The following is a 23,857-nucleotide window of genomic DNA, read 5'->3' as shown; positions in this document are numbered from 1 at the left end:
GAAGTGCGCATACGTTGCGTTTCCAGTAAATGAGGCCACCTACTGGGTTGTCTTTGACAACCCCGGCGAATGGCAAGACCAAGAGCAGCGCACAATTGCGCACGATTGTATGGACTTGTTCATCGAGAACAAGTTCGATAAGATTCGCCTTACTGATCTTCCCGCTCATGCAACATATGTTCCTTGAGGATCACCCAGAGACCTTTGAGGATGCCTGGTTGCGGGCAGAGGCCAGTTACAAGCCTGTTCCGGGGGCCAAGGTTACATTTAAGCCTTCTCCAGAGTTCCTAGAGAAGCCCCAACCAATTGACTGGGAGTACGTGAAACAGGAAGTTAGCAAACAGGGGGTGCTATCTATAACTTGTCCGAGGTCAAGAGCTTCTAGCAACATGGCGTGCGGGTGTACGAAGTTACCACTGGTGAACAAACCATGATTTACAAACGGGCAACGGGTTCCTCGATCTGCCGCGAGATCAGCGGCCTACTGGCGTCTGCTACTTACAATCTCCGCAAGCCAAGGCCCCTCGGACTCCTTGGCGCTGGTACTGAGTGGGGTAGGATCTTGATGACAGTGGTTCCTGCTTCCTGTTCTCTCTCCGGGCTTAATGCTACGCCTCCGCCCTTAGAAGCAAGTCCCGCGGAGCGCAAGCAATGGTTTGACGAGGTATCTGCCATGATCTGCAGCTTCCACGGCGACGAGTACCAGGATGCTTACGGGGATGTGAAGCCGGATAATATCCTTATTGACGACGCCCGCCAGCCATGGCTGATTGATTTCGAGGGAGGACGTACAACAGGCTGGGTTGATGAGGAACTAGTAAACACCATAGAGGGAGACCTTCAGGGGCCGGAAAGGCTCCGTAAATGGCTTGGCTTGGAGGTTGAGACCAAGAATGAGCCCCAACCGCCTGCCTAACCGCTTTGCTTTGTATACAAGTTTCCTGTCGTTGTATCCTTCTCGGTGTATTACTATTTTATGCCTCCTCATTTATTTCTAGCGGGTGCTGTACCTCTTCCTTGCCAATCTTGTTCTCATCCACTACACAAGGCAGGCTTAGAAGTCGATCTATAACACGTAGATTATTAATCTTCGTTTCTGAATGCTTTTCCAAGGCCCGAGGTTTCATGCTGCATTCTGCTCCCCTAAAAAACAGCGGGAAGATTTTTAGTACCTTGACACACGGTTTCAGCATTAGGGCCAGTGCACGCAGAATCCTCATCGCATACTCATCCGACTAGTCGCGAACGACCGAGCGGAGGTGAATGTCCGCATGGTGGAGAAGCTTCTCGATGAGAAGTGAATTGGCATTGGTGGCCCTTGAGCTTCTGTCATCTTCCCAAAATCTTCTTGTAGAAAAAAGACAGCTGCCCTTATGTCGTACCGGGTGAAAGAAAGATTGCCCAGAGAAATGAAGAATTATTCAGGAGCGAATGGGCAATCTAGATACAAAGATGGGGTGCAAAGTCCTATCAACGCTTGCTGTTAACTGAGATATATCACATTGGGATATCTACTTTTTGCCTTTGGATTGGTCATCTATTGTCTTATTCGAGTAGACGCAATTTCCCAATCAAACAACAACAGGCACATCCTGAAACTCAGACACCATAAACTCCCTCAAGGCCTTCAACCCCTCAACCATAACCTCATGCTCAGGCACGAACCCCACGCGAACATACCCCTTGAAATCCCCATCCTCTCCAAAGCACCGACTCCCAGGAACAAACATGACTCCCACCCTGTGCTGCAACCGCTCACACAGCTCGACATCATCAACCGGCCTGCCCTCCCTCGTAAACCGCAAGAATGCTGTCGTCCCGCCCTGCGGCTTCACCCACTGGACAACGTCCGCGAACTCATCCACAAACTCACCCAGCAAGAGCAGATTCTTCCTCGCAAGGTCGATATTCCGCGCAAGCAGATTCTCGACCGTCGGCGAGGAAAGCGCAAACGTCGCAATCTTATCGTTGATGCGGCCCACTGAGATGGTCGTGTAGTCGCGGGCCGACGCACACTTGTCGATAATCTCGCGGCTCCGCGAAGCGATCCAGCCGAGCCGGATACCCGCAAGACTGTATGCTTTGGACATGGAGCCTACGGCTACAGTCTTCTCGTAGTCAAAATCTAGGATGGATGGTGGTGGCTTGGATCCATTGGGCAAGGAGTGGAAGAGGGGTCTGTAGACTTCGTCGCTGTGGATTGTGATGCCGTGTTTGCGGGCGATGGAGACGATTGCCTGTAGGGTTTCGTGGGTGAGGACGGCGCCGGTGGGGTTTTGGGGGTTGCTTTGGATATGAAGTGTTAGCACAGTGCTTTCGACAAATATGTAGCACTCAAGAATGGGTGGCAAGACTCACTTCAGCACAATCATCTTCGTGTTTATTCGAATCAACCTCTCCAACTCGTCCACATCAACCCCCCACCCTCCCTGCTCCCCCTCCTTCGCCTTCCACAAACTAACCTCCGCCCCCAACGACTCCGGAACAGAGTACAGCTGCTGATACGTCGGATAATGCACAATAACATGATCCCCCGCCCCCATCTGCGTATACAGAGCGAGGAAATTCGACTGAATAGCCCCATTCGCAACGAGGACGTGGTCCGCCGAGACACCACCCCGCTCCGAGTCATACAGGGCCGCGATTCGGGACCGCAGAGCAGGCGAGCCACGGATGTCGCCGTATACTTGCACCTGGCTGGTGTCGAGCATTTGGCCCAGTGCGGTGGCGGGCGAGTCGCCGCTCAGTGCGGCGAGGGACTCGAGGGAGAGCGAGGCGCAGCATGTTTCGGCGAGGTTGTGCTTTGCCCATGTTTCGTGTTGGTCCATCCACTGGGAAGGGACATAGCTGGTTATTGATGCTCTTCTTGTTCTTTGAATTCTTTTCGGAGGACTCACCTGCTCGACTGCGAATTCCTTGATATGAACCATTTTGATGTGGTGAGATGAGAACGAGGTATCTAGGTGAAGAGGTGATTGTGGATTGGCAAATCGGCAAGAAACTGGAGATTTTCCTACATATAATAAAGCCCCAGGGAAAGCCATGGATCTTTCTTCTGCTTCGGTGGATACCTGGGTACTCCGGAAGTACAACCGTTGTTCGGATAGCCCCACTTTTCCCAGTCGTCTGTACGTAAAACCACGCTGTGATTCGTTGGATCGGCAACTTGACCTGATCAAGCGGCATGATACCTCAGGCAGGACTGGTGAGGCCGGATATGGAAGGGTTCCAATAGAAACGGCGTCCGAATTGGCCGCAGCGTGTTCGGCAGGTAGGATCGTCCAAATTCATGACCACCCTGGCTTGTGCTCATGTCCTGGTGTACACGTCCTTTCAGTCCGGGTTGATGGCCAGATATGGCCTTTCGAATTGTGCCTTCCACTGCCTGTAAACCAATCTGTACTTTGGGACAAGCTGTTGCGTAACAAATCCAGAATATCGCCTTCTGCAGCCCATATTAAGCTCTTCGTGGTGCGGACTATATTCTGATTTTTTTTTTTCTCTCAGATAAACAGTGCCTCCTGGGCTGATTCCCATGGCACATTCTTAGCCGACAGGGTATAGTAGGCGTGGCGAGTTGGAAAGGGGGGGAGGTGGATATTCCGTGCGTATATCTGAATAACCGGAGCCAGTGATTCTTTCAGGGAACTCAAGTGTTGCAACCTTGCCGAACTTACGTAGTGCATGGATTTGGCGCTGGGTCAGATAAAACAGTTGAAGAATGCGTGCGATTTGATCTAGATAATCACAGAATCCCCTTCCTCAGACCTCAGCTTCATCCGACTTTGTCTTTATCGATGCCTTCCGAAGCGGGATATCATCGTCACTAACGATCTTGCTAAAATTCCCCCGTCCAACAACGACCGTCCCCATCCCCGTGCGCATTGACTCGTGCGTCCCAGAAGTAAACCGAGAACGAGAACGAGAATGCGAAGGCTGAGGGTAGGAAGCATCATGTCCAGCGGTCCCGGAACGAAAGAGCGGGCGGATTAACGGGATAGACGCACTGATGATAACGAGATACGTTTCAATATATAGCCACCGCTCGAGGTCGACGGTTGCGCGGGTCGGGTTGTTGTTTGCGTTTGAGAGGATGTGGAGCTGGATTGTTTTGATGATCGAGGCGACCATTGCACTTGATACAAGGAAAGGTAGGGTTAGTTGGACGCCAAAAGACGGATTAACAAGGGTGGGCACGAACAAGATTCCCAATCCGAGAAGAATGATCAAGCCGATTTTGACTCGCCACTTCAGGTTTAGATTCCAGGATATGTAGGCTGAGAATGCGGCGAGGTAGAGGTCTGTTGCTGAGTTGAATGCTGGATATGTGGTATCATAATGTCAGCTCATCCTGTGCACGTGTCCAAAGCCCTATCCTGCAATGCCGCGACTCACCTCCCTGAAAATACCCATAGTACGTCTGAACCCTCAGATCCCAACATTTCTCTGCATCATCCGAGTGAGAGAGGATAGCAGACGCATGGCCCGGACATTGCAGGAAGATTATCAGTATGAAAAGAATATTGATGACGACTTGCCCTCCGACGAATGCCCACAGAATGATGCGGTCTCGCTTGTTGATGCCGAGGATCCCCAGAATGAAGACAACAAATGCTACCCGGCCTGCAACGCCACCGGCTATCCCGAATGTCTGTCCGATATAGTCATATAGAATAACCGTTGAGGGCTTGGAGACTTGAGCTATCGGGCTACCGTAGCCTTTTCGAACGGCGATTGTTAGGATAGCGGATCCGACTAGGGCGAGTGTCTAGGTACGAGGTCAGACAGCGCGAATCAGTACGAGTTTCGTTCAACACAGGGACAGGTCAACGCAAACTCAAGGGCAAACTGGGCAAACAGGCAAACAGGCTAACCAATGCAAAAGCCATGAGCATATCATCCCAGCTAAATTTCTTGATCCTAGCTCTCGCCAGTATCCTCAGAAACATCACCACAATGGACACCCCCGCGAATGCCCAGACATCCCGCAGCAAATGCGGTCCGTCAACGGAGGCCGACATGATGCCGTTGCGTTCTGCGAACTCCGGGGTTGACAGTTCCACAGGCTTAAATACGATCTTGAATTGATCGGAGAGCTCCGCCGCTTGATAAGTGGGCACGCGATAATGGATCAGGCACAAGCGCTGATAGGCCAGGATAGGGGAAATTCAATAGATCAACACGCCATCTAGTTGCAATTTGATAACGGAACGATGCACTATTGGCTTATCTCCAGAAACTCTCCATCGTATCTATCCGCGGTGGCGGTCCGTACCCGGCTTTTAGGATGAACGCACAAGGGTCTCCCACGTGTTGGACTCTAAAAGTCATCAGGTACGCCCATGTTACTCCAAGAGAAACAAGATATGCTTCTGAAAATATATTTAGGCAGACTTTTGAGGTAGCTTTCTTGGCGGGCGCTCTTTCTAGATTCTAAAGTTCTTGAGAAACAAAAACGTCCCCCCTTAGACTTAATTCCTGTGAAGTCTTATCTCTTATGTCCAGTCTAATCGCACCCTGAAAGTTAATCTGGCATGGACAGCTTGGGACGACTTACGCGCGGTATCTACTTAGACATGGCTATCTGGTTCCTCTAAGCTCTCTGGCTACAGCTATATAAAAACCGGCAACTATTATCTCAATGAAGACTAGACGTCTCAGTGCATGGGCCATATGTGCTATAAGCGTTATTATATGTCACGTCAAGAGAAAATATAAATATTGCGCCAATCAACTCTCTTCGTTTCTTGGTGTTTTCAAGGCCAATACACCACATAGCGCAAAGGCTCTGGCTAATGCATGATTTATTAATACGTAGCGACAAGTGTAGTGTACACTTAATTGAACCATTTGCTTGGGGTTTCTATATACTGCCCGAATTTCCCAAACCTAGACGCGTGTAATGTTTGCAGAGTGTCTAATAACAAGAAGAGACTGGGGGATCTCCGGATCGACCATGGAGTATAGGGCCCTACTATACTCTATATATCTGGACCGAATCATGGTGTTTGTGAAGGGTGTACAATCGAAGTAGAGCATCATGGATGGATAACCGGCCATTCGAATGAACGCTACTCTATATAAGTGGTCTCGAGGCTTCTGAATAGCACTTGTCAGGTACCGGGGAAAAATGCCCTTTTCTTGTGCATACCCCGAGCGCGAAGCAGCTAGTAGCTAGGTACAATCAAATCATGGTCGATTTTCTGCCCAAGCCCCTTGTAGCGCCAGTTGCTAAAGTACGCGAAATCACTTTGCTTATCAGCGACATTCGCCGTGCTATGGCCGCCTCGCGAAGCGTATACTCCCACCAAGGTACCTGCATAACTGGTTAGTCCCGCGATAGCAGTAAATGATATGCGCGAAGAGAGAAGAGGGCTTACCCGTAAACCGGCCCGTGTCCCCGGAGACAACCCTCGTGTCGACAGATCCAATGCTTATCCCCTTGCGTGGTCTTGATACAAGACTAGCAGAGAACTGATAGGTCTCATCGTCGTGTGCTTCAACTGTCAGTGTAATCTTCTTGCCCGCCCATTCACGCGGGAGATCTGTCGTGATGTTTCTCAATGGCCCGTCGTAGTTCCCTCGGCCGTAGGTCTTGAGTTGGATAGCACGGGTTACTTTCCCACGGATGGCGGTGTTGACGATGCTTAGGTCGATATGCTGCTCCTGGGTGATGAACACGCTTACCCCTGCTTCGACATGTGCAGTCTTCGAGGTAAAATCGAGATCAACGCTGAAAGAGAAGAGCGTATCCGTCTGCCGGCGAGCGATAAAGGTAATTGGATCGGTGACCGAAGACGCATTATATGAGGGGCCATAATTCGAGGGAGTCAGACGGAGTGTATCGCGATGTCCCCTAGGCGATACCGCATAGGCCGACTCATCAGGAAGACGCCAGTACATCAAATGCTTGGGGATCTCCGACCCAGGCGGGAAAGTAAGATGCTCGGGCTTATTGATGGGCTTCTTCACGGGATGCCTCGGAGGCAATGGCCCACGCATAACACCCCTCACCGGACTGAAAACAGGCCACTCGCCCTCCTGCCAAATCCCAGGAACAAGAACCGTCTCGCGGCCCATGGGGTAATTCTCCCACTCCGGCCCAGACCGCGTAGACAGCGCAACGCCCCACCAGTTCCCGTCTCCATCCTGGAAGAAATCTGCGTGTCCGACTGTCTGGAAGTACTCGGTTGTATTCCTGTTCGACAAGATAGGGTTATGCGGGCATGGCTCCCAGGGTCCAATTCGAGATTTTGAGCGCGCCATTGTTGCTGAATGGTTTGTTTCTGTGCCGCCCTCGGCGATGAGGAGGTAGTAGTAGCCGTCTTTCTTGTAGAGATGGGGACCCTCCGGATATGCGCCGCCTGTGCCGTTCCAGAGGTAGGTAACTGGGCCGATGTCTCCACTCGTGAGATCAAGCGAGTAGTGGTGGATCATGTTGTTATCCGCAGAGCTAACATAAGCCACTCCATCATCGTCCCAGAAAATATCCGGATCGATCCCGTAAACAGGGAAAATGAGCGGCTCACTCCATGCATTGTCTTCGTAGGGATCCGTAGATGAGAAGACTAGCCCGTTGAGATCCGGACCGAGATTCGAAACGATCAGGTAAAAGACACCCTCGTGGTAGCGCAGAGTCGGGGCGTAGATGCCTCCTTGCTGGCCCTCTGTTTCGGCGAGATCAGGGATCTGGCTTGGTCGGCTGATAATATTGCTGGCCAGCTCCCAGGTGCGCAGGTCTTTGCTTGCGTAGACGGGAAGGCCCGGAAAGGCGATAAATGTAGAGGTGACGCAAAAGAATGTTTCGCGTTCGGTGACATACACGCAGGACGGGTCGGAGTGCCAGCCTGGGAGGAGGGGGTTGGTGTATGTGGACACGTCCTTGGATGCGGATGCGAATGTTCCAGCGCCTGCGAGGGCGATGGTGGAAAGGGTTGCGAGCCGCATCTTGAACGAATAGATGCAACTCGTAGTTGAATCTCCTGGAAGGGCTAATAAAAGGCTGGGTTGCGTAGGAACAAAGGCTTTATACGGTCTATTGTGCGGGGGTCATGCTGAATCTGCCCATGACCCCTCCCCACCATGCCGAAGATGTTATGGACAAAACATGGTTCAAGCCAATGATCATGACTTGTTGGACGTCAATGTCTCGGACGATCACTTGCATTTAGGCAGAATGTCACCAGCTTTCAGGCAAAACGGGGCAGATCCGGGGCAACCGCAAGATTTCTCCGTGTGGAGGTGGGGAACGTGGGCGGGGGATTCTTCAGGAGGTCGATTCACAGCCAGCTTCAAATCATTGTGCACATGCTCAGTTGTTATGGAACGTATATTTACCTTGGGAAGTCTACAAAAAGTCCCTTAAATCCCTTATGCTACCAACGATATACTACACACCTACTCGAGGATGCGCAGCCCATCCCGGATGATAGCATTGCTAACAACCTGCGGGAACTTTCTGCTGCCTTACTCCATAGGGCAATCACAGGGCCGCGGAGACACCTCATCCTCAATCAAATTTCAGGTATCTGGCTAAACTATTACAAATACCACCCGGGCAGTCCACAGTTTACTCGGATTCGGATTCGGATTCGGATTCGTACCTAGGCTGGGAAGCAGCCCGACACCCTCCACCTGCATAATTGAGTCAGGGCACCGTGCTATCCTACGGCTGCCTGAGTCACTGGGCTCGTGAGATGGACGCAAAATCTAGTCTCCCCCGTCAGTCGGTTCCCTCTCGCAAAGGTTCTAGCAACCTTGGAATGAAAATACCACCCCTTATTTTGTGCTGGCGGCGCCAAATATGGCATCACCCGCAATTATCACCTCATCATTCAAAGCGCCGTGCACATCCCCATGGCTCCATACCTGGAACAGTTAATGGTTGTTAATATTCGCGTATTGTTCCTCTCTGAGGTGTAGAGACCTGGAATGGCCTTGTAGAGTGCTTTTGTGCCCACCGGTCGGTTGGAAATGTAAGTATCCCGTAGAACCAAGAATGTGATAGCAGCCAACCCGGTTGGGCCTACTCAACAAGCTCGAAATCCTCCACGCTGTCCAATAACTCCGCATCCCCCTTGACCGCATCATTCGCATACCGCTCCTCCAACTCCCGAATCAACTTTACATGCCCCTCACTCCTCGGCACAACCCGACACGCAAACTCCGTCGGATACATCAGCACCCCGGGCTTCGGCTTCACATGATCCACATCAACCTCCTGACCGTCCTTGCCAACCGCCTTGTTGATGTCAAACACCGCCAAACTCAGCACAACCTGCAAGAACAAACTCTCATCGGCAAAGTACCGCCCCGCACAGACCCGCCTCCCGTACCCGAATGCATCACCTGCTGGATCAGGCTCGTTCCGCGGGGCAAGGTATCGCTCTGGATCGAAGACGGCAGGGTCCGCGTAGACAGCCGGGTCGTGTAGGAACCACCACACTGCGGGGAGGAGGAATGAACCCTTCGGGATCGTATAACCGCCATACGTGATGTCTTCGGTTGCAGTGTGCGGGAAGCCCATGGGCGCAATGGGCCACCAGCGGAGCGTCTCCTTCACGACCGCGTTGATATACGGTAAATTCTCGCGATCCTCAAACGTCGGGAGACGGCCTGTCCCAACCACACGATCGATCTCCTCCTGCGCCTTGCGCTGTACGTCCGGGAACCGGAGCATAGCCAGCGTCCATGCCGTCAATGCAATGACAATCGTATCCGCCGCCGCGCCATAGAGACTCGCAGCCGTCCAGATAATCGCGCGCTCGTCTTCCTCCTTGAGAACACCGTCATTCTCAGCTTTAAGCTGCTCGATGAGTTTCGAGACGTAGGACGGCTCATTCGTTCCAGCGGCCATCTGGCGCTGCACGAAGCGGTAGGGGATGTAAGCGCATGCCTGTATTGATTTCTTCCATTGTCGCGCGGTCTTCTTGAAGCCCATACCCGGAAATCCGTCTGGGAGGTGCTGCAGCGCCGGGATGATATCGACGGCCCAGGCCATGGGAACGGCCGCGAGCGAGAACTCGGTCATCATCTTGTCGATCAGCGTGACGAGGGTGTCCGGCTTGTCGGGTGAGATTGTGTACCCGTATGCCATTTTTAGCACCGTGGAACCGGCGTTGCTGTTTTGTTGGTGAATAGTCATCGTTGGAGACAGGAAATGGTAAACATACGTCTTGAAATGCTCCAACCACCTCTCCGGCTCCTTCAACGCCCGCACAAGCTGCCGATGAACACCAGCCTCCTGCACGCCCCGAAACTCCGCCGCAGAACTCTTACTCCCCAGCGCGCGATGCAGGAATTTCCGAGCGCGCCGAAAGGTGGGGTTATAATCCTGGCAGAGGATGACATTCTCATACCCGCAGAGTTTATTCGCCATGACCATCGTCGGGCGTCCAGAAGTCTTACTCGAGCCTTGCTCCAAGAGGTCGCGCGCGGCCTCTCGATCGTGGATGATGACGAGGGTCGTCCCCATGACGCTCACAGAACTAATCCCGCCATAGAGCTTCTTGTGTCTAAGCCAGTGCTCGTACTCGACTGCGCCATTGGGAGGAAAATCTCCGAGGTTGCCGAGGAGGGGGATGCGTTCTGGGCCTGGGGGCAGTGGGAGTTTTGGGTGGCTGGTTTGGAAGAATTGTCTGTAGAGGATGTAGCCCAGGAGGGCGGTTATACCGTATACAGTCCAGGATAGGGATAGGCTTGTCATGTTGATGATCATGGGGGATTGGTGTAGATAGATTGAGGTTGTTGATGTCCCTGATAAGGAACGAGTCTGGATGTCACGCTGCGCCCCGTGGATGCGGGGACAGGATTCTCTTAGCGTTGTACAGCGAGTTAGCGACGTTGCATCAGATTGAGACTAGCCTACGATCTTAATGGAGTTATTAAGTCATTATTACTAGGATCCGTTATCAAAGAGGTTTTCAAATTTGAGATAGAAACTACGCTGCGCGGCTGGCTATGAGGTTCGATAGAGATATCGCTCTACAGCCCTAATTACCACCCTTTGACTACGGAGCGCCATACAACATCACTAGATCAGCCATAGTGACGTAACATGCTGATCTAATTGCAGTTATATGACCCAGCTGAAGACCTAACATGCATCTCTCCGTCATGACAGCCGCCGAGCCCTCTTAGCGCGTCGGCCAATATTCAGCCCTACGGTGCCCCAATGTTTGCTGAACATTCTAGACGCTGTACGGCGCTGAAATGGAAATGTTAGCCGACCCGGTCGTCGAATGAGATTGGCTGCTGGGCTTCTACCTCATCGTCCGGCGTCGATGAGAGACTTTCAGAGGATTTGCCCAATGGCGATTTGTATGCAGGTATATGAGGTGCATGCGGGCATGGGCCAGCCTTGTCAGCCGGTTTACCGTCCGACGGTGATAGATGTGCAATGATCCTCATAGTAATCAAGCGGTAGGCATATCAGCCTTGGAATGCGGAGCGGCTATGCTAATTACTTCACACTTCGCAGTGCGCATTTCGAATGATACTCCCGGAGGTTACACTGCATGAACCCTTGGTGTCGCACCCCGAAAGGCGAGCTGCGCGACTGCTCTTGTATAAATATTGACATCTCTACTGCGCTTCTACAGCTCATCAACTGACCAACACAGGCAACAATCTCATCTCCTCAATCACTCTCCTCCTAGGCTCGCTCGTTTCCCCCCACTCTGCCTCGGCCTCCAACCCCTCATCAGCACGGCAGCAATAATGACCGCTTTACCTTCGTGGACAATGTTATCCACAGGGCAATCATCCATAGAAGCACCAACGCGCCCCTCACCCGACGAGATATATCCGGGTGTCTATACCGCCGCAGGAAATGCCGTTGCCCGTCCACTCAGCACTCAGCACACCCACAGCCCGACTGAAGGGCCATCACTAGCAGCCTCGTCAAACGCTACTTTTTCCTCCTCAAAGACAACACCGCAATGGAACGCTACCTCGTCAACCGGGTCAACGGCAGGTCGCGCAAGAGCGCCCTCCCCGTATTCAGCTACACCTCCAACTCAGCGTTCTCCGCCTGGCTTCACATTCTGGGAGACGAGCCGGTGGAGGTGGTCTTGAGTAGGATTGATTCTGCGGATGTACGGTGTTCGCGGCTCTTTCGCGGCGTGTGGTGTACTAAAGGTTATGTGAAGCGTCCTTATGCTACTGGAGAATAAAGAAGGCTCTTGGACAAATCTAGAGTGGAGTCAAAGGTAACTAGTCTTACATTATGTCTAATAACAGCTGGAGGGATGAGAATCTGGCACGAATGGTTCTATGGAATAGTTTGGTATGGCAACAGCCGGTTTATCTATAAAAGATGCAAGCGGCGATATTTCATACAGTTATTCCCTATATCTAGCAAGCCTATTATAGATAATCTCTCGTTCTTGCAACCAACCCAGCCATTAATGGCTGTTTCTTGCGGGGCTCGCACGCCGCCAATACCCGTACAGTGGGAAACCTATTCTACTCCCTAAATAATCACGAATCAGCCAATTCCAACTCCTCATCTCTTCGTGGGAGGCTCATTCACAGCATTCGCAGCCGGCGCATGCATCACGGCCTAGTTGGTATCCTTCCCCGTGCTAACCTTTCCCTGCGCATCCACACTCGCGTTCGAAGCATTCTCCAACTCCGTTATCTCCTCCCTATACCAACGAGCAAAGGCCGCAAAGTATATAAACCCAGCAATCCGTCTCGCGCTGATGGCCAGCATTACCGCGCTGAGAGCCCATACAGCCTCGGGCGGCCCAGCCGCCACTCCCCAGCCAAACGCAACTGCAAAGGCTAGCGTGAAGACAGTGTGGGCATACACGAAGCCCCGGGTGAATGGCCGCGTAGAGAATTCCTTGTCGCCGTAGGCCCACTGCCAGAGGGTTCCGTCGGTGTCTTTTCGGGGCTTTTGGTTGGGTGAGTCTTTGGGGAGGGGGAGGGTTGGGGATGTGACAATTCCGGGGGTAGTTTCCTCGGGCGTTGGTGCCTTGTGCATGCTCTGTGCAACATTGGATTCATGTGTCTTATCCTGTTTAGTCACCGGCCGTGATTCACGCTTCTTTTGGATGCCGTCGCGATAGTCTGCTGCCGTATTAGCACTACAGCCAAAAAAGAAAAAGAAATCAAACTACGCGCAATGGACAGCTCGACAGCTCACCGCAAACACCCTGGATGGCAGCAAGCAGAGGTACTACCAAGAGGACCAGTGGAACAATCTGGCCGTACCCCATTTTGTCGCGGTCTCCGGGCATACCACGCGTGTTCGACCGAGCAACAAGCACGCTGGTAACGCCGTAGACATTTGCAGAGAGAAGCCACAGGATCCTCCACAGGAAAGACCCATGGCACTCGTGGAATGCCCAGACTTCTGCATAGAAGATTGCGTAGTATCTTTGCGTTCGGAAACTCCTTATTTCTTCGGCTGCTTTGCGCGGGGCATATCGCAGCCACTTTCTTCGGGCGTCGTAGGATATAGTCTGTAAGGATGTAGTCCAGTGGTTCACACGGTCAATCCACTTCCTCGGTGCTGATTCATCGTCGCTGCAGTACAGCAGCATAAAAACCTCACAGTATCCCAATATGATAACAACTGGAACCAGCAACCGGGTCGCGAATCCAACCGGGTCAGACCAGACATCAAGCTGCAGATCACGTACCGCGCAGCAAAAGTAGACATGCGTGTCGTTCTGCCAGGTATCTGAAAACTGCAAGACTAGCAGGGTGACGAGCATGATCGCGCTGGCGAGCATCAAGATCGAGCGGAGAGCTTTGGTAACATGGTGTTTGCGCTGGTAGTCGATCACCAAAGGCATCATAGCCAGATGCACCGTGCACGCGAGGCATCCCAGTGCGATGACTACATCCACAGAGTAGAGGGTGATTTCAATTTGCCTGGCAAAGGTGGCAATCAGCATGGCCAGGTCCGAGGCAAGAACTTGGTCGGTTGTAGATAGGATAAAAGTCCGGAAGGCCTGAAGGCGATCCTCGCACGTTTCGTCGTCAACGGTCTTGGTCACATCTGCCAAGTGAAGTCTCCTTCTGAGAGAAGCAAACCCCCGGCGCAGAACGCGGGCGGCCACGCCATCTACGCCGTTGAGGAACCCACTTGGGATGGAATATGTCATAAACGCGACTATCAAGGCAATGAGCCCAGTCACGGATGAAGCGATGAAGCTTCCGATCACCTGGAAAAGTCAGTGTTTTATCTTTACCTGAAAAGATAGAGAAGGTGTGATGGACAAACCCCCGGTCCGACAATGTCACTGTCAAACTCCACGCTGCCATTGTGTGCCAACTCCCATTGTCGATCAGGATCGCAATCAGATTTCACTGTCATGGTCATTCTGCCGGATGCATGATCTTTCCCGGGGGTCAAGTGGTGTTTTCTAAATTCTATACGCGGATCTAGTCCCACATAGCCAAACGTTCTGATCCAGTTAGTAGTAGCCTTGGCAGCCTTGTCCACCTACAAGAATCCATCCCACCCGCCACGCTCTGCTCACGCAACCTGATAGATCAAATAGCAATCTCGCATCTGTCTAATCCCCGTTGCTGTTTAAGCTTTGAGGTTTTGATCTCATGATCACTCCCTGCGGTTATTGAATCGTGTCCGAGTCGTTTGTCAACGAAACATATGACGCAAGCATTCTTTCCTGTTGCAGCCGGTAGCTACGGTTAGTCAGCGCTCATATGGATCACCACCAGCCTTTTCACATCTGCCCACTTCTGTAGCTACAAATGTCAACCGTGGACAGAGTTCGATTCTTCCAAGTTGGGAATAAGCCATCCATACCTAGGTAACCTCTGGCGCATGTAGCGCACCAGCCACGCAAACAGAAACAACCAACCGGAAGCAATCACGAAGCGCTGGACAGCCTGTTGCGTCGTGGTCTGTTCCAAATACCTTATGACGTTTTGATAGGTATTCGTTTCGTCAGCATGAGGTTTGTTTCTGGAGACACCGGGTGATTTATAGGTAAACTCCCTTTTTGTGTTCATATTTTTCGGCTTTAGTCCTACCTCCCATTTTTGATTTATTCTAGCGCTAATTAACTGTTTAGATACCTTAGTATGATTATCCACCTCCCATAGTGACCATAGCATCAGTAGCAAAAAAGCCACTGCGATCAACAGAGTGGCTTTCCATACTTGTACAACTGGCGTTATGATCTTCTTGGCTATGATGTTCTTGGGCACAAAACTGACCAAAATCTCGTTGTTCCTAGCTATTAGCTAGTTCGAGTTCAAGGTGTGGTGGTGGATACGTCCTAGCATAGCCTTGTCATACCAATCAGCCATGTATGGCCGGCCACACACAGAGGCTTTACTTATTGCGATTTGGCAAGGCTACAAGTTCTGAAAGTCACATAGCTAGATGAGGCATGATGCCAGCTACTATGCAGCTTCCCCTGACTCCCTTCGAATAGAAGAGTTGTTCTTATTGTCCAATATCATTTTATGAGAGCACGGGCTCCCTGCCTGCCCACAAGTAACCCACCTTATTTACACATCTAGCCGTCCTCTACCATTGCCCTACCCCCAAGATCAAAGTAATCTTCACTCAAACCTTCCGAGTTGGCCGAGTAGATTTAGGTACGCTTCTACAAGCTCCGCGGTTGGAAACATCAGCTGACATATAGCTACTCCAGGACGATATGGTAGACTGCCCAATCTAATCTTTGAATAACATGCATTCATCATCCATGGCTCTGGTACGTATCAAGCCCATATCGAAGCGCTCGGAGTCATATTCCTCCAGTGCTAGTAAGTCGACTTTCACATTTCCATGCATGTCTCCCCTATCTGCCAGGAACATGCATACGGCAATTAATCAACGTTTCCATATATCATTCGTCCATGTAGAATCAGGATCTACGGTGTCCTACGGTGACCACCTGCCCTACTACCGACACTTGCAGGATCTACAGTCAGTGCCCGGGCCACGAGCCTTTTAGTCTCTGTCGGTTTAGCTTTACCCTGAATCCTCATCTAGTCACCCCAGCCCCTCGCTATAATATTTTATGATTCAGTCGTTCAATCTTTCCCGGCTCCGACTCCCTTCTTTCGGGACTTGAACATCACCCCAACCAATCAGGTGGTACCGTCCACTAGAATATATGGCTGTTAGGAGACGAGAAGTCGCAGGCAGGCTGGAAGACAATAGAACTGCGACTTGCATATTGCATGATACTTGGTCTGTTACCGGTTCTCGGAAACATTCAGAGGCTCCCACGCTATAACAGCGCGACATGGCGACAGGAAGAGTTGTTGCGAGCACTCTAATGCAGGCACCATCTTCCTAGCTCATACTGATTGAAAAGATTGATAGAATAGGATGGGTCACTCAATTTCCGGGCACAGAATCAGCCTTTCAGCGACAGAAAGATAAGTAGAGCCGACTTTTGCCGGGCTAAATCGGTATGGTCGACGCCGTTCACAGCGTACAGCGGGATGAAGCGGACACAGATAGAAAGAGAGCATGATGTTTCTGCATTGTCGTCTCCGAGCATTGCTCTGTCATACAAGCTTCTCTCAGCCTTATGGTGCGAGGGACACCGATTTCTCTTCGTAAAAGTCGAAGCTCATTCCGACATGTGTACTTACCAGGATAATCCCTGCGACTCGTAGCAACCAACCGAGGCCAGATTTTCCAAACGAAGATTTGTTTGCTTCTCACCATTGTGGCACCATGCCTCGTATAAAACATCCTCGGTTGGCCAGACGATCTGGTCCCATTCTCACGTCAGCTGCAAGATGGAGTTACTTGACTCCGAGGTTCGGCAGATCGCCAGGGTACACCGGGTGGTCAGGGTAGGACGAAGAGTTGATTCTAGAAGGCCGAAGGGTTGAGCTGGCTTATCTTTGAGGGCCAGACCGGAGGCACCCCTTTCAGGCCAGTCCGGTGACTGACTTCCAGCCGGCCTGATTACTGATCGAGCTAATAATGTACATAAGACGAGCAAACTGGTTCCGCGTGGCCGACAAGGCACGTGGTGAAGAGTAGCCTCCGATTCGAATGGGGCACGCATCCACGGAAATGAGCTGCATAACGGACCTTCTCACCGACAGACCAGATTCATCTCAAAATAGACCATGCAGGAGGTCCCTCAGATCTAGCTGAAACCGCCCTAACCATGGAAGGACAAACGCTAGAGATTCGAGATTCTCGATCCACAGGCAATCGGGAGAATTTTAGGCTAAACCCCCGATGCATAGCACATGTGCCCGTGGGTGAATGCAAGCGAACGAGTGAGACCTTCTGGAACAACTCTGCGGACATCATTTGTAAACGAGGCGCTTGTCAGTCCCTCTCATTCGATCGGTCAAGCGGCGCTCGACGACTGACGAGCGATCCTTTGATTCCGGCGTCGCTGGGCGCTTGTCACTCCAGCGAGCCGAACACGAGGGAGACAAGGTACCAAGGCTTGTCCGGGGGGAATTGGCGAGATGACTGGAGGGGGAGATTGTTGGGCTCAACAGTTCCTTCGCCCCCCGGCCAAATGTACGTACCCCATGGACAAGGGCTCGGGAGAATGGAGGACGAGCTAGCTTCATCCATGATAAGCCAAGCGGCGCAGAGCCCGCCAAGGGCATCCTCAAATAAAGGAGGATGCGATACGTCTCCCTCGGTGTGCCGCAGATTCGTGGAAAATCCAGCAAAGCAACGCCACAGTCGCACACGTACCGGTCTGGGCCCTGCGCCAAGGCCCCGCCCAGCCCCTCCGTCCGGGGTCCCCGCGCAAGGAGCAAAGGAAGCTCCTGCTCTCAAGGGAGGCGAACCCTGTTTGAGACCATCGCCGGGGCGCCTTGGAAGCTCAGCCACAAGATAGAGGCATTGCAACGCTGGCATCCTGCGGGCGTCGCTGGTGCAGCGCGACTCGTGCAAAGCACAGGTGCCAAGTCTGCCCAGGGCTGGGCCACGACGGGGATTGGCGACGCGAGCTGAGTGACCTGCCTGCTTTGGGCTCCCGTGTCCGAGGCGCCGTGCCTTGGCGGACTCTTGGGCACACAAGGACAGAGCAAATCGATCCCTCCGCTGGGCAGTTTCACCGTCCGTCTCACTGTACCACCTCCTGCGTTTGCCATGGTTACGACATTCTCAGCTCATATTAGGTGTGGAATCTGGACAGGGGGTGCATTCCTTGCTTATCTCTTCCCTTGAGCCTAATTGACTCTGTTTCCTCCTTGCGGCAGTGGATTCCCCTGCGGACTGCCGGCGCTCCAGCGACCATTCCATTCCCAATGACCCAATCCAAGGATGACGAATGGCCCCGACGATCCATTTCGTCGCACCCCGAATCCCCAATGGAGTCCGGGAGGTTCCCCCGCGTGTCAGACGGAGCTTTTAGCTGTCATGGCGAGAAAAAAAAAGGCGGGGGAGGGTCTTGCTGATCTTATAAGAGTGGACACGCAGCCCACTTTTTGCGCTTTTTTCTCATCTCCGTCTTACTTTTGCGTACGTTCGGAAAAGAAAAATGACCGCAGTCGACGAGAAGAAGACCGTTCTCGATAATGGGAGCAGTGACGAGTTGGAGCAGGGGTCGTCCTCTGCTGGGTACAGCGAGATTGATACCAAGAAGTTGATTCGCAAGATTGATCTTGTCTTGATTCCGTGGCTTGCCCTACTTTACTTGTACGACAAGTATCTGTTTATGCGATATGTGGTATGTGGGAGTCGCTGACCATCGCAGACTGAGTTTCCTCGACCGCACGAATATTGGAAATGCGCGTTTGGCCAATCTGGAAGAGGACCTGGGCATGACCGGACTGGATTACAACGTGCGTCGCCTCCCTTGAGAGTATCTTCTTGATGCTGACTAGAGCTTGGTAGAATGCGCTCGCCATCTTCTTCCCCTTTTACGTCGCCGCCGAGATCCCCTCCAACATCATGATGAAGCGCTCGCGACCCGCCATCTGGATTCCCACCATCATGCTGGCTTGGGCTATTGTCTGCTCGCTCATGGGTGTCGTGCACAACTATCCAGGTCTCATGGCTGCGCGTGCGTGTCTTGGTATTGCTGAAGGTGGTTTGTTTCCGGGTGTCACCTTCTAGTATGCATGCCCTCCCATCTCGACATTGAGGACCGACCTAACAAGACTAGTATTACCATGTGGTATAAGCGCCACGAGTGCGGTCTCCGCATGGCCATCTTCTTCTCCGCTGCCACCGCCGCTGGCGCCTTTGGCGGTCTCCTCGCCCGTGGTATCGTCGAAATGGACGGACTGGGTGGACGCGCAGGATGGGCCTGGATCTTCATCATCGAGGGTCTCCTCACCTTCGTCGTCGGTACGTTTCCACCACAAATACCCCTTGGCTCAGTTACCAGCTAACACCCCTTAGCCGTCGTCGCGTTCTTCGTCATGAACGACTACCCGGACACGGCCAAATTCCTCACGCAGCCCGAAAAGGACGAAGTCGCGCGGCGGCTCAAGGAAGACCGCAGCTCGCTGGCCGACGAGTTCCACATGCGCTACTTCTGGGACGCGGTCCGGGACTGGAAGATCTGGGTGCACATGTTCATCACGATCGGCATCTACACGCCGCTGTACTCGATCTCGCTGTTCATGCCGACGATCGTGCAGTCGCTCGGGTACAAGAATGAGACGGCGCAGCTCATGACCGTGCCGCCCTATGTGGTTGCCTGTGTGTTTTGTATCGGCGGTGGGTTCCTGGCTGATAAGCAGGGCCAGCGCGGGTTGTACATGATTTTCTTTAACGTTGTTGCGTATGTACCCACCCCTCTTTACTCACCGAAGAAGAAAAAGAAAGAAAGAGGGAAACACTTACTGACCAACCAACCAGAATCATCGGCTTCATCATGCTCATCTCCTCAGAGAACCACGGCGTCAAATACGCCGGATGCTTCTTCGCCGCGTCCGGAATCTACCCCAACGTGCCCCAGGGCGTCGCCTGGAACGGCAACAACATCGGCGGGTCGCTCAAGCGCGGCGTCGGCATCGCCATGCACGTCGGATTCGGTAACCTCGGCGGTGTTGTCTCCAGTTACATCTACCGCCGAAGTGACGGGCCAAAGTACACTACGGGCCACGCGACGCTGATTGGGACGTTGACGATGAGTACGGTGCTCTGTACGTTGATGACGATTTATCTGCGGAGGGAGAATGCGCGGAGGGATCGCGAGTACAAGGCACCGAGCGAGTATACCGAGGCGGAGAGGGTGGGGGAGAGGGAGAAGGGGGATAGTGCGACGTTTTTCAGGTATACAGTTTAGATTGGATCTTGCACTGGTTGTCTTGGGGTGGTGGTGAGGGTGATGGTTAGGGTTATGATTAGGGTTAGGTCCTAAGGGCCAGCCCATTCGTTATACAGTTGAAGAACATATATCTCAACTAGGTACACCTCCATAACCTCCAGGCTAGCTCTCCATCTACTCCCCCGGGACACCCACCCCGGAAACCTCTTTACAAACCCTCAACAACTCCTCCTGCCTCTCCACATTTCCCGCACCACTATGCGCCCTCTCCTCCCCACTTGTCGTAAAAAACGCTCCACTCCTCAACCCCGCAAACTCCCCCTGCCCCACCGCCCACTCCGCCAGGACCCGTGCCGGCGTCTCCAATCCCGCCGGAGCCATCCCACCCCCCATCTTCGTCCGCACCCAGCCGGGATGCATACTAACGACCTGGACATTGGGCCACCGCCTCGCAAACGCATTCGCGAGCATCACATCATGCAGCTTACTATCGCTATACGAATGGCTCTTCGTTACATTCTTTAGAGTTTCGTCGCCTCCGTAGTGGCTATCCGAACTCATAAACAATAACCTGCTCCGCGGTTTCCGCATAAGACACGTAAGAATATACGGCGCAAGCGTATTCACCGCAAAAACAGCCGAGACCCCATCAGCCGTAATCTGCCTCGACGAGGTCGCCCCGTATCCGATCCCTGCATTGTGGATGACGGTGTCAAAGGGCTTGCCATCGGGGAAGAAGTTGTTCGCTTCGCTGGCGAGGGTTTTCGTTTCGGAGATTGAGGAGAGGTCTGCGACTAGTATCCCTGCGGCGTTGGGGACGGCGGATTTTGTGGACGAGGCGCGGGATGCGTTGCGGGCGTGGAGGACGACGGTGTGGCCCTGGTCGGAGAGCAGCTTTGCGGTTGCGAGGCCGATCCCGTCGGTGGAGCCTGTTATGAAGATTCGAGACATTGGAGATGGGACTTGGTAATATGGGTACGCGTTCCTCAGGAGGGTTGTAGGGTCGATGTATAATTGTTCTTTCTTTGCAAAGGTCAGATATATTTGATTGGGGGGGTATGAGGTGATGTCACGTTTAATAATCAGGGTGCAGATGACGTCAAGGATGTATATCATTCCACTGCATTATACCTGAAGCTATCGATTATATTAGTTATTAAGCGTCTAGTAAAACGACAAAACATGCCACCTGTATATCGTCAAAATAACATGTGGCCCAAGCTTCCGGTGTCAACCATCACAGGGACGATGGCTTCGACAGTGATTGGAACGGACGGGATGCTCCGCGCCTGTCCATGGTCCGACGGGCCCGTACAATTGTGCCCGTGCCCTTGTTCTTACTCGCAGGGGGAGAGTTTAGTGTTCGATAGTCATCTGCCCTGTTCCGCTCCGCGGAGAAAGGGAGATGCTCTCGGGTGGCTGTCGTGCGGGGTAAGCTGGGGTGATATTGGGGTAATTTGCCTCCGTAAAACACGAGGAGAGATACCGGACGCTGCAAGAAGAGGTGCAGTATGCCTGCCTGAAATAGTTGCGGCTGGCTGTGGTTGACAGCAGGGACGTGCGAGAGGATGCGTGCAGCCTGTTGGGTTGGTAGGGCTTCGGTTGCATCATACTTGGTATAATATAGACACATACTCGACGTTTGGGCCCCGTTGATCTCGTATCATCTTGGTTCTGGCGCCCCCGAGCTCGAGTGGAGTACAGAAACTGAATTTGTGCTTGGTAGACGCTACTAGGTACCTATGTTTCATGATCAAACTGAATGGAAGACGCGTAGATGCAACTCTTAGGGCAGAGCCGGAGCGAGGTGCTCCTCTGCCTAGCCATTTGTTTACTTTGATTTCAAAAGGTTGTCCATCCTGTCCGGTTATGCTCGCTTCATTACAAGTAAAAGGATAAGTGGCTTATTCCGAGAGCCGCGGGTATGCATCGCCCAAGCGCCGCTATGTGAATCTCGTATTCAGGTGCAACGTGTTCAACCATTTCGTCTCTCCATCGACACTCACGCAGAACGAGCAGAACCCAAACTAGACAAGCACGAAGTAAGATGCGCGACCCCGCAGACCTCCCACCAGAACTCTTCGACTACATAATAGATTTCGCCATATGTGATCCCAAAGCCACCCCAAAGCAGCTCTGCCAGCTCTCGCTGGTAAACCACAGATGGCACTCCTTCGTCCTCCCCCACATCTACGCAAAATGGACCTACGATGGCGCGGCGCACTCTTTCTCCTCTCTCTGGAGCTTCGCCATAACTGTCCTCCGGAACCCGCGTATAGCGAGTATGGTCCGGACCCTGGTTATTGGAAACTGGGGGTTTAATCAGTATGAAGCGACTGGGGAGGAGTTCAGGCATTCTTTCCATGACTCGGAGTATATCCGTGAGGCGATTCGGCCAGTGAGTATTTCTGAACTTGAAGAGCAGATATTTAGGGATCTTTCGCGTGGGGATTGTCGGCCGCTTGTGGCTGTGCTCCTTACTTGTCTGCCGAATATTACTATGATCGAGGCGCATGTCCCGAGGTCAGACCCTGTGCTGGGTGCTGTTCTGCAGTGGGCTCTCGAGCGACAGCGGAGCGCAAGAAAAAGTGACGGCACAGCACCTAAACCACCAGCGCCTCTCGCACGCTTGAAGTCCCTCCGGCTATGGGGCGAGGTCCACGTCGAGGCAGACTCAAACAGTGACGATACACTTCTATTCCTGCATGATATCTGGCCGGTTCTCTGCTTTCCTGGACTCGAAGTCCTGCGTTTGTCCGAGATAGATGTCGAGGGCGTCAGGGCGCTGTTGCAAAAGCTAGGTATGGACCGAGGAAGCTCGAGTGTGCAACATCTCACCATATCCTGCTACGATAACACGCGGGGCACATCAGAGGACCTGCAGGCCCTTCTAGATATATTCACACGCCTGAAAAGCTTCTCCTTTTACTGTGTCGATCCAAAATGGTACGGTCCCAAGCGGGATGACAGTAAGCGCTGCATCCGCAATCCGGATCTCTGGACTTTTCTCGCAAGGCATCGCGAAACCCTCGAGTACCTCGACATCTTCCGCAAACAGACCGGCGGCAGCAGGGAGATGGGTCGCCTCGGCCCCCTCACAGACTTTACCCGCCTCACGCACCTCTGCATCCAGCCCGACGTGCTCTTCGGCGCTGGGGATACGGCCGACGCATCCTTATTACCACCCCTCAAGGAGAGTCTCCCTCTGACGAGCTCTAGCGCGCTCCAACACCTTACCATTGATTGCATATCAAGCAACAAGCTCCTAGGCATCCTAGACATCTACAGCGACCCGCGAGAAAACATCCTCCTAAACAAGACGCTCCCCGCGCTCAAAGCCCTCCGGCTGCACGACATGGCGCACCTCGACGTCCTCGAGCCCGAGCCGGGATGGGAACCGTTCCGGAGGGCTCTGGAGAAGTCAGGCATCACGGTTGGCTTTGACAGTGGCAACTGCCGGCACCCGGACCACTTGTTGATGCCTGGGGGTAAGCTCCCTCGTGGGGGCACGTGTCCGGCGCTTTGGCGGGAGTCGTTTGAGATGCAGGTGCGGGGGAAGGCACGGTGGCAGGAGGTGATGGATCTGATTGATCTGCGGGATTATAGCGAGTACTCTGGTGAGTGTTATTGAGGGGTTAGCTTCAACCGAA

At 52.8% G+C, this 23,857-nt stretch overlaps 9 protein-coding genes across 9 annotated transcripts; 3 read left to right on the top strand and 6 right to left on the bottom strand.

Moving 5' to 3' along the window:
* Window positions 1-167: 167 nt before the first annotated feature.
* BJX68DRAFT_266856 (uncharacterized protein) lies at window positions 168-916 on the top strand (the record flags this gene model as incomplete). The annotated part of the gene is made up of 2 exons (XM_071045627.1): window positions 168-332; window positions 386-916. The coding sequence occupies 2 exons, from the start codon at window positions 168-170 to the stop codon at window positions 914-916; spliced, it is 696 nt and encodes a 231-aa protein (XP_070899145.1).
* Window positions 917-1,571: 655 nt separating this feature from the next.
* BJX68DRAFT_266855 (putative aminotransferase) lies at window positions 1,572-2,930 on the bottom strand (the record flags this gene model as incomplete). The annotated part of the gene is made up of 3 exons (XM_071045626.1): window positions 1,572-2,286; window positions 2,359-2,831; window positions 2,898-2,930. 3 exons carry the CDS (start codon window positions 2,928-2,930, stop codon window positions 1,572-1,574), a joined length of 1,221 nt encoding a protein of 406 aa, XP_070899144.1.
* An 832-nt stretch (window positions 2,931-3,762) lies between these two features.
* Window positions 3,763-5,021, bottom strand: BJX68DRAFT_266854 (uncharacterized protein; the record flags this gene model as incomplete). Its single annotated transcript, XM_071045625.1, has 3 exons — window positions 3,763-4,319; window positions 4,396-4,768; window positions 4,875-5,021. The coding sequence occupies 3 exons, from the start codon at window positions 5,019-5,021 to the stop codon at window positions 3,763-3,765; spliced, it is 1,077 nt and encodes a 358-aa protein (XP_070899143.1).
* Window positions 5,022-6,167: 1,146 nt separating this feature from the next.
* On the bottom strand, window positions 6,168-7,947 carry BJX68DRAFT_266853 (glycosyl hydrolase; the record flags this gene model as incomplete). Its single annotated transcript, XM_071045624.1, has 2 exons — window positions 6,168-6,316; window positions 6,381-7,947. 2 exons carry the CDS (start codon window positions 7,945-7,947, stop codon window positions 6,168-6,170), a joined length of 1,716 nt encoding a protein of 571 aa, XP_070899142.1.
* An 887-nt stretch (window positions 7,948-8,834) lies between these two features.
* On the bottom strand, window positions 8,835-10,705 carry fmaG (cytochrome P450 monooxygenase fmaG; the record flags this gene model as incomplete). Its single annotated transcript, XM_071047939.1, has 3 exons — window positions 8,835-8,868; window positions 9,099-10,121; window positions 10,173-10,705. The coding sequence occupies 3 exons, from the start codon at window positions 10,703-10,705 to the stop codon at window positions 8,835-8,837; spliced, it is 1,590 nt and encodes a 529-aa protein (XP_070899141.1).
* A 1,857-nt stretch (window positions 10,706-12,562) lies between these two features.
* BJX68DRAFT_266851 (uncharacterized protein) lies at window positions 12,563-14,329 on the bottom strand (the record flags this gene model as incomplete). Its single annotated transcript, XM_071045623.1, has 3 exons — window positions 12,563-13,074; window positions 13,151-14,177; window positions 14,237-14,329. The coding sequence occupies 3 exons, from the start codon at window positions 14,327-14,329 to the stop codon at window positions 12,563-12,565; spliced, it is 1,632 nt and encodes a 543-aa protein (XP_070899140.1).
* Window positions 14,330-18,349: 4,020 nt separating this feature from the next.
* On the top strand, window positions 18,350-20,469 carry BJX68DRAFT_237290 (major facilitator superfamily domain-containing protein). The gene is made up of 6 exons (XM_071040167.1): window positions 18,350-18,625; window positions 18,684-18,771; window positions 18,824-19,044; window positions 19,095-19,279; window positions 19,334-19,718; window positions 19,796-20,469. Exons 1-6 carry the CDS (start codon window positions 18,468-18,470, stop codon window positions 20,223-20,225), a joined length of 1,467 nt encoding a protein of 488 aa, XP_070899139.1. The 5' UTR covers window positions 18,350-18,467; the 3' UTR covers window positions 20,226-20,469.
* Window positions 20,382-21,158, bottom strand: BJX68DRAFT_266849 (uncharacterized protein; the record flags this gene model as incomplete). The annotated part of the gene is made up of 1 exon (XM_071045622.1): window positions 20,382-21,158. One exon carries the CDS (start codon window positions 21,156-21,158, stop codon window positions 20,382-20,384), a length of 777 nt encoding a protein of 258 aa, XP_070899138.1.
* Window positions 21,159-22,254: 1,096 nt separating this feature from the next.
* On the top strand, window positions 22,255-23,838 carry BJX68DRAFT_266848 (uncharacterized protein; the record flags this gene model as incomplete). Its single annotated transcript, XM_071045621.1, has 1 exon — window positions 22,255-23,838. One exon carries the CDS (start codon window positions 22,255-22,257, stop codon window positions 23,836-23,838), a length of 1,584 nt encoding a protein of 527 aa, XP_070899137.1.
* Between the last annotated feature and the right edge of the window lie 19 nt (window positions 23,839-23,857).

This window comes from Aspergillus pseudodeflectus, assembly GCF_044049435.1.
Source record: "Aspergillus pseudodeflectus strain CBS 756.74 chromosome Unknown BJX68scaffold_21, whole genome shotgun sequence".
NCBI lineage: Eukaryota > Fungi > Ascomycota > Eurotiomycetes > Eurotiales > Aspergillaceae > Aspergillus > Aspergillus pseudodeflectus.
Note: the sequence above shows the minus strand (reverse complement) of the source record. Positions and strands in the feature narration are given on the sequence as shown.

Excerpts from the sequence above, each read along its gene's own strand:
- BJX68DRAFT_237290 (XM_071040167.1), top strand. The coding sequence starts at position 18,468 with ATGACCGCAGTCGACGAGAAGAAGACCGTTCTCGATAATGGGAGCAGT. Across the intron at positions 19,280-19,333 it reads TCTCCTCACCTTCGTCGTCG|CCGTCGTCGCGTTCTTCGTC; the intron begins GTACGTTTCCAC and ends AACACCCCTTAG. Across the intron at positions 19,719-19,795 it reads ATTTTCTTTAACGTTGTTGC|AATCATCGGCTTCATCATGC; the intron begins GTATGTACCCAC and ends CCAACCAACCAG.